The sequence below is a fragment of the Dunckerocampus dactyliophorus genome, chromosome 9 (genome assembly GCF_027744805.1).
Source record: "Dunckerocampus dactyliophorus isolate RoL2022-P2 chromosome 9, RoL_Ddac_1.1, whole genome shotgun sequence".
Taxonomy (NCBI): Eukaryota; Metazoa; Chordata; class Actinopteri; order Syngnathiformes; family Syngnathidae; genus Dunckerocampus; species Dunckerocampus dactyliophorus.
In genome coordinates this window covers 15743747-15752443 of record NC_072827.1, presented here as the reverse complement: position 1 = coordinate 15752443, position 8697 = coordinate 15743747, and the positions used below count along the sequence as shown (strand labels likewise).

At 39.4% G+C, this 8697-nt stretch overlaps 1 protein-coding gene across 19 annotated transcripts in view; it reads right to left on the bottom strand.

Moving 5' to 3' along the window:
• Positions 1-604: 604 nt before the first annotated feature.
• The window catches only part of LOC129187979 (obscurin-like protein 1), a 44859-nt gene continuing 36766 nt past the window's right edge, over positions 605-8697 (bottom strand). For 16 of the 19 annotated variants that reach the window (XM_054787867.1, XM_054787866.1, XM_054787872.1 and 13 more), the window contains 5 exons: positions 6807-6919; positions 4995-5148; positions 4277-4438; positions 1554-1658; positions 605-1476 (listed from right to left, as the gene is read on the bottom strand). In XM_054787867.1, coding sequence (XP_054643842.1) covers positions 1190-1476; positions 1554-1658; positions 4277-4438; positions 4995-5148; positions 6807-6919 — 821 coding nt within the window. In that variant the 3' untranslated portion in view covers positions 605-1189. Of the gene's footprint in view, positions 1477-1553; positions 1659-4276; positions 4439-4469; positions 4914-4994; positions 5149-6806; positions 6920-8697 lie in introns of those variants that run through there. The other 3 variants (XM_054787873.1, XM_054787877.1, XR_008572499.1) reach the window with 3 other exon arrangements.

Below are 8697 nucleotides of genomic sequence, written 5' to 3'. Positions count from 1 at the left end.
ATAATATTGACCAAAAGAGTGTGCTACTCACGAGCCATGTTAATATGAGCCATAGAATAAACACAGCATAATCTGTTATTCATTGTTCAAAAGTTCTCAATAGCCAACGTGTGATGGGAGAACTTTGAGAGGCGCTGGCCGAAAGTTATTTTATTTTAATGAAATGGACAAATTAAATTAACAAACCAAGAATCAAGTTTATTTGTAGTCCTACGCGTAATTAAGGTGTTTTTAATCACTTTTTTGTGTCTTCTAACAGGTAATGCTTTTTTCTACAGCACTTTAAAACATCATATGCAAATAATATGCTAATTAGACGATGGCGTCATTTTATTGTCAGTCAAGGGCTTCCTGGGTTTCATTTTCTGGCAGGAGTGACATGTAGATACTTACCGTACTTCAAAGCAGTTTATTCGTATAAGAGTGAAGTTAAACTAAAAATGGTGGCCACGATGATGTCACTGAATGCATCATCGTGACAGGGTTGATGGTAAAATATGTAATACTATCACAAAAATATTACGTAAATGACTGGAATGACATGTTTTTCAAAGACAGTATTACAGACAATACAATTGTATAAAAAGTATTTTATTTCTTGTCAATAAACCACTTATTACACTCCCTTGAAATTAGCAGAGTATTGTCTGGGACATGCCAAAATCCCATACGCCCAGTCAAAGAAAATAAGATCAAATGATGGAAACAAATTTCACTTAATATTGAACTGATATGCGTGTAAATATTTGGCCATTCATACTAAAACCATATAATTTAGCAGTATGTTCTTGATGAGGACCCTGAATTTTGGAGGTTAGGTAGCATGTGTCTACAATGGTGCGCTATGAAGATATGTTTACATACACACACACACATAAATGCATAGAACACACATACTATGTAAAGGATTTGCGTTCACTTTAAATACTAGCTGTAACTTTGACCATGTTATACAGTATTGCAGTGGGCTCATATTCCAAGCATGAGTTCAGCAGACAACATGACTTGGAATTTTAAAAATAGTAAGGTAACAACTGGTATTTCTTTGCATGCACAGGCCCCTGCATGCACAGGTGCCCCCAAAAGACTCTTAAAGCAGCTAAATAAGGTAACCAATATATTACAGACACTTGTCAGTACTCAGTAGTGCAGTTATGCTGTGTATATACTGTATATTTATTTATTTTTCTTATTCAGGATTAGTTTTTCGCTCCACGGTCAGTTTTGCAGAACATGTATGCTCCCCAACCTGCATACTGTAGGTGCCCTCATCAGCTACCACCACCTGCTGGATGATTAGTTTGCGATAGCATCCCTCACTGCTGATCTCAAAACGTTCCGAGGGCAGGATGACATTGCTGCCTTTGTACCATCGAATGCTACATCTTGGGTTAGACACAGTGCAGTCTAATATTACTCGGCTCTTCTCAAGGGCAGTCTTATCCTGCAGAGGTTTCACAATGCTGACAGGAATCTCTGAAAATGATGGCACTGAATTTAGACATTTTAAACTTGGGAGATACGTTGTCAGACTCATATTTCTATTATATTACCTGTCACTTTCAGTTGAGCAACAGAGTCCACGTGTCTGGCCACAAATTTGATCTCCCCGGAGTCTTCTGGTCGCACATTGCACATTAGGAGGAAGTGTTTGGTCCCTGAAACATGAACAACTAAGATAAATATATAATTGGGGAAATAATGAATTGCTGATTTTGAAAGTTTACCCTCTTACACAGACATGAACTGATTTTATGAACAGATTTTCTATGTGATGAAGGTCCAAGATCTTAATTTGCTCCTTCTTGAGCCACTCCTTTGTTGTCTTTGCTGGTCACTGCCATGCTGAAAGAGCGATCTTCAGTGTTCTGGCTGAGGCAAGAAGGTTTTCATCCAAGAACGGAACATTGCCACGTTTGGAGTGTGTTGCCATGTTAGCAGAGAAACAGCCCCAAAGCAGAAGGTTTCCACCTCCATGTTTGACAGTGGGGATGTTGTTCTTGGACCATACTAGCCATTTGTCTGCGTTTAAACACGCCAAGTGGAGTCGATGCCAAAGAGCTGAATTTTGGTCTCATCGGACCATATCACATTCTCCCAAAACTTCTCTTAACTACTCAAGTGTTCATTGGCAAATTCAGGCAGGCATGTACATGACTGTGCCTACTTGTGCAGGGGGACCTTGCAAGCTTGGCAGTCTAATACAGTGAAGTGTGTTACCACTGTGGGACTGTGCTCCCAGCTCCTTTGAGATCATTAACTGGCCGATACCTCACATTCATCATCCTTATCCCATTGCCTGTAGAGCGAGGCCAATTAACTGTTGTGTTGTATATCTTCCATTTTCAAATGATCAGCACTCAACACTTTTTCACCAAGCTTCTTGCTCAAGGGACAAGTCTAATTTGTGTGCTTCATGGCCACATAAGCGGTCTGTGAGTATTAGGGGAACACATTCTTATTTCACTTAATCAAACATAAATGAATTTATAACCTGCATGTTTTTTGTTTTGATGTCTGTTCCTCTGAAAAGAAATACGTCATACCCATTGGACTGTTCGTGTCATTGTAAGGTAAAGTTACAAAATCAGCAGGTGATCACACATTTACCGGTAGTTCCACTCAACAAAATGCAACACTTTTGTTTTTGCTCCCATCTTTCATGAGCTGAACTCAAAGATCGAAAGTGTTTTCAATGTATACAAAAGGCCTCTTTCTCTCAAACATTGTTCACAAGTCTGTCTAAATCTTGTCCTCTTTGCTCAGATAATCCATCCACCTCACAGGTGTGGCATAACAAGATGCTGATTTGACGGCATGATCATTGCACAGGTGGGTCTTATGCTTACAACAATAAAACGCCACTCCACAATGTGCAGTTTTATCACACAGCACAGACGGAGCAAGTGTTGAAGGAATGTGCAATAGGCATGCTGACTGCAGAAATGTCCACTAGAGCTGTTGCCCATAAATTGAATGTTTATTTCTCTACCATAAGTAAATGGACTTTCACTTCTGTAGCGCTTTTTTTACCTTCAAGTTACTCAACGTGCTTTGACACTGTTTCAACATTAACCTACTGATGGCGCAGCATCAGGAGCAACTGGTGGCTCAATAACTTGCCCAGGGATTCTTCGACATGGTCTCAGGTGGGAATGCACCCATCAGTATCGGCCGATTTCTGCGGAAAAGCACGTGATCGGCAATGCCTTTCAATGCTGATCACAAAAAACGCAGCCTGCAGAGAACCCTGTGTACAGGGTAGTGTCCCCATCCCCATTTCCTCACGCAAACAAAACAACCATGTCTGCCATGTGGAACGTACTGCATCTGCCATTTGTGAGAGTGAAAGTTTGCATCCTGCAACACATGCCACTAAAAATATTTTGCGTTGGGAGCAAGTTAAATACCGGTAGCTCTAAGAACAAACACTTGACAAAGTTGGTGAGTTTTTGAGGCCCACGGTGCAGCAACAGTTAAACAGCAGCTAACATAGTCATCACTCATCCGTATGTTCGTGTCAGTCAGAGACGAGATGACCACTCTACCACCTGAGCCATGCCGCCCCAAATAAGCTGTCTCCAAAGACGTTTCAGAAAATTTGTCCAGACTATGTGCAACCACACCAGCCCAGCCTCCACATCCAGCTTCTTCACCTCCAAGTGGTCTGAGGCCAGCCACCCAGACAGCTCCTGCAGAAATCGTTTAGCAAAACCAAACAACTTCCACACAATCTCTCAGAACCCTCTCATGGAAGCTCATCTGCATGCTCGTCGTCCTCATCTGGTTCTCGACGTGACTACTGTTTGTCGTCGTAACTGACTGGAGTAGGCAAATACAGTAAAACTGCACATTTTGGAGTGGCCTTTTATTGTGGCCAGCTTAAGGCACATCAGGCTGTCAAATCGGCATCTTGACATGCCACACCTGTGAGGTGGCTGGATTATCTCGGCAAAGGAGATGTGCTCATTAGGACACAGCACAAATTTAGACAGATTTTTGAACAATATTTCAGAGCTATAGGCCTAATGTGTACATAGAAAAATAGTTTTAGATCTTTCAGTTCAGCTCATAAAAGATGGGAGCAAAAACAAAAGTGAGCTAATCTGATTATAATAACAGAAAATGTTCAGATATATTTTATTAGAGGTTGTGTTTTGTGTCTGTATGCATGCTTAAAATGCAAACCAATGATGTTTGTTGACAAATGGTGAAAAATGGTTGAAACTTAAGCTCTGTCGCACTCAGGATAAAAATCATGAACAAGTACACGAACCTTCCTGGCGGATCTTGATGGTGCTGGTTTGTTGTATCATCTCCCTGTTTTTGTACCACAACCCAGGTATATCCTCCACCGAGATCTCGCAAACAAATACAGCATTCTGATCCTCCAGGATGCTTACGTCCTCCAGGGCCTGCAGGATCAGCAACTCTCTTTCTGTCAATTAATATATACAACATTTATTTATGTTTATAATTAACACGTGGCCATGTGGTACCTATTCCATTCTCTGAGATGTATGTCCTATATTTGCATTTTGCAAACAACAGCAGCCCATAACTACAAACTGCTGAGCACTTCATCAGTGTTATGTGAAAACTCCCAGCAGGTGGCAGTGTTGCCTGCATTGCAACCTTGAAGTCTTGCTAAGTTTTTCAAAACAAACCCCTGTGTATTTTGTTTGCAAACTAAAAATAATGCAAAAAATGCAAGGTAGTTAATTGTAGTCCAAATGTGTTGTAGGTGTAGTGTGGAAGGTTGTCATCACATTGGCCCTAATGGTCTAATAGTCTGTGGTTGTACCCAGTCTCTCACCCAATATCAACTGGCATAGGCTCCAGTCTTTGGGGACCCTGCACAGGGCAAGCAGTATAGATCATGGAGAGTGTGCCAAACTTTTTAAGTAATCCCACTATTTTGAAAATAGAATGAATCCTCTGCCTTCTTGACACAGACAAGACATGAGGAATTATTTTCAGACAGCAGACTTTACCATAGACCTCCACAGTGCAGCATGTGGTCACTTCTCCGGCATCACAGGTGTACACACCACAATCACTGACATGACATTTTGTGATCTGAAGAAATCGCTTCCGTCCGATTGCATAAATGCGTACGTTTCTGCCAGGCTTCACCTCGCTACCATTCTAAGGAAGAAAACAAAACAACTCATACACTTGTTGAAAGGAAATGTAATTATTTGCCAACAACTTCCACACAAATGTGACTTGAAAGCAACAGAGCAGAGATAAGTAGAGTAGAAGAGAGGGTGTAACAATTTTCACATCAGACTTACTTTACATTAGATTCACAAAGGATAATATTTTGACTTTTTTCTTGTAACATTACACCTTTTTCTGCAACCTAATTTTCCAAAAATTACAATTTTATTTAATTGTTTGTTTCTCATAATATTACGACTTTAAAGACAGATCTTTTTTCTTTAATGTTTCAATTTTATGCTATTAAAATAATTTTTCTTCATATTACAATGTTATTCTCGTGAAATTACGACTTTCTCGTGAGTTTTTTCGCTTAATGCTCATTTTTCAATTTTTTTTTTTAGTTTTCTTCTTAAATTAGATTTTTAGAATAAAACACAAATGGCCTCCAGGCCAGACTTTGGACATTCCCGCCCTAGACGGATCAAATCAATAGGTCTGCGTTCATGGATGACTAAACAAATGAAAATGTTCACATTTGAGAGGCTGAATTCCACGGATATTTGCATTTTGAAATAAAAAAAAAACATTAACTGAATATCACAATAGTTGTTGATTAATTAGATAATCGATTAATCATCAATTAATCAATCGATTGTTGCAGCTCTAAATTTGATTTATTTGATAAATCAATACAGTAAGGTTTTTTCATTTAAAAAAAAAAAAATCCAAACACCCCCCCCCCCCCCCCCCCCCCCCCCCCCATTGACTGTGTAAGTCTGTGTAAGTGTAAATGGTAAGTGAACAGTGCAAATGCACATTTCCAGAGTTTTTTTCTGGTAAGAAAACCTTGGATAAAAAAAACAAATCTATTGTTCGCTGTTGGCAAACGAGAAGTTGAGTTTCAGACAAATTTCTGAACAAACATGCTGGTAAATGCTGAGGATTTTTCCAGAGCACTGCTTCTGCCAAAATGCTACAAGAGGTAACTGGGCATTTGGCATTCAGCCAATGACTTATGAAGGACATGTGTTTGGCAAAAACCGAAGCCATCTTGCACTTCATGCACACACCCACATCATGGAAATGCATATGATGCAGTGACTTTTGTCTGCCAGTGGATCTTGACAGCGTGGAGCAGTGTCAAAAAATCCATTATCACCAATGGATTTCGAAAGGCTGTACTACTGCGTGATGAAGTGGACAGCGCAAGCTTAAGGGCTAATTTGCCCTGATACAAAAGTGACAACTGAGAGTAACAACAGAGAGAGACTGACAAAGTGTATGACGAAGGAATTATGAGGCTGGAGCAAGATTAAGACAGCAATGAATGACTTTTCTGGTATGTTACTGTCTGGTAGGCTACTGTTTAACGAGTCGTCTTACACGGACTGTTTGTAAAAAAGCAGTTATTTAATTAAAAGTTTTAAAAAATCTTTCTGTTTAACATCATTCTGTGTACTAAATATCCCATGTTACAATGTGGACACCTGCGACTTACAGTATAGACGGTGCGGTTTATACAGAATATGTAAAAGTCTTTTTTTCTCTTTAAATTTAGTGGGTGCGACTTATATTCCCGTATATTAGAGTCCGGAAATTACAGTAATTGAGGAATCTTTACATCCGAAGTAGGGACTTGCCTTCATCCATTTCACGTCCACATTGTGCCTTGAAAGCTCACACTCAATGGAGAATATTGCTCCCTCTGGGAATTTCTGGTCCTCTAGTTTTCTGAAAATTGTCACTGGAGGCTCTGGCAGAGAAAAGGCAAGATGAAAGTGAAGCAAAAGAGACCATTATTTTCACAAATCAACTTTAGAGACAAATGTTTAACTATGTTGACCAAAACTGAAGGTATCTGTACAGTTAAGTTATGCATTATTTACTGTGATGACATTTTGATCCTGTTGTCATCAACTGGATGAAAGTCTGAATCCCGAGCTCACAGGGATGAATACTGAGTGACTTGGCAGTGAGCGGATTATTTTTACAGCATGAGGTTAAACTAGCAGCTGACAGAAAAGACTGAGCAAAGCTACTGCTTTTCGTTGGGTCATGCGAGGCTATTTTGTGTTTGGAACGTGAGCTCGGATAAAGGCAACAGTAGCCAGTCCAAGTGCCACTCCATTCTGTTATCATGCCCACATCGTCTGTCATCTGATATACTCTGAGCGGGCCACTTTAGCTGCCAATCTGAGGTCTCTACAAAATACTCTATCACTGTTTGTTTTCCCAACATTTATATCATAAATTATGCAGTTTGTGCTCAGTCTTTTTATCTTTAATTTACATTTGACTTTTGCTACATTTCTTCAAAGTGAGAACATTTGAAAACCTCAGTTTTGACCTGTTGATGACACGCTGTGGCCACTTCCCTCTGAGAACATCCTGTTTGAAGGCTTGCCATTTGAGGTACTTTTGATCAGTTGTTAGATGTCGTGTTCGTCTCGTGATGTCAAAATGTGAACAGCATGATGAGGAGGGCTGTTTAAAAAACAATTCTAATTAAACCGGGACATTTGTTGCTCGATTCACGGATCACACACCTGTTGTGAATTTTGCTGTTCAGCTCCTTAACATAAAGTTGTGCAAAAAGAACTGAAACATTGAGCGGTTGGATATGTACATTCAAAAGTTTGGAGAAAGCCAAATTAATGCTGAATCCGAATATTACCCTTTTGGTCTTCCCCTTTGTCTGGTCTTACTCCTTCCCCTAACCCTTAGAACCAAGGGCCAAGTCGAAGGGGGTAAATGTTATAGTGCATTTTAGCTACATTCTGAAATTTCACCAAAACACTCAATACGCTTAAGTTTTTGCGAGTAGTGTATGTTTTGACATGAGATAGTAAAATTAAAACTTTTCAATATTCATACAAGAAAGCCCCGCATTTCGCAGAGGTCCCGTTCCAGACTTACCAGCGAATTATGAAAAAAACTCAAATAATCGAGATACCCATAAAAATGTCTATTTTTGACAAAGGCTCATTTTAAGTTCTCGTGTTTCCGGACTAAAATTATGTTTTTAATTAATTTATGGGAGCACTTAAGTCACCACAAAACAACGTAACACGGAATGCTGTAAAACAAGGTCCACCTGTATAAGTTTCACTTGCACTGCCTCATGCAACGGTGGTGCATTCAAGGACGGCTTAATAAAGTGCGACATCTCAACGCTTGACGAAAAAACTTTATCAGTTAAGCATGAAGAACAATAAAACGTAAAAAATGGTGGGCTGGTACATGTATGCTGCACATTTTACCGGTATTATTACATACTTATAAATTATTACTGACTTGGGTTGAACAAGATGTATTTTCAGCAAAAAAAAAATTGTCCTATTTTCAGAGACAGAATAAATTGACCAGAAATACACAGATTTGCTAATGCCAAAGCACAAACGTGCGGTAATCCAGTGTGTTCATTATCGTCAGATAAGATTTCCGGAAATGAACTTGGATAGTGATAAAACTTTATTCAAAATGAGAGTAAATTATAAGCTCAGAAATCCAGAAATAATAAACACACAAACA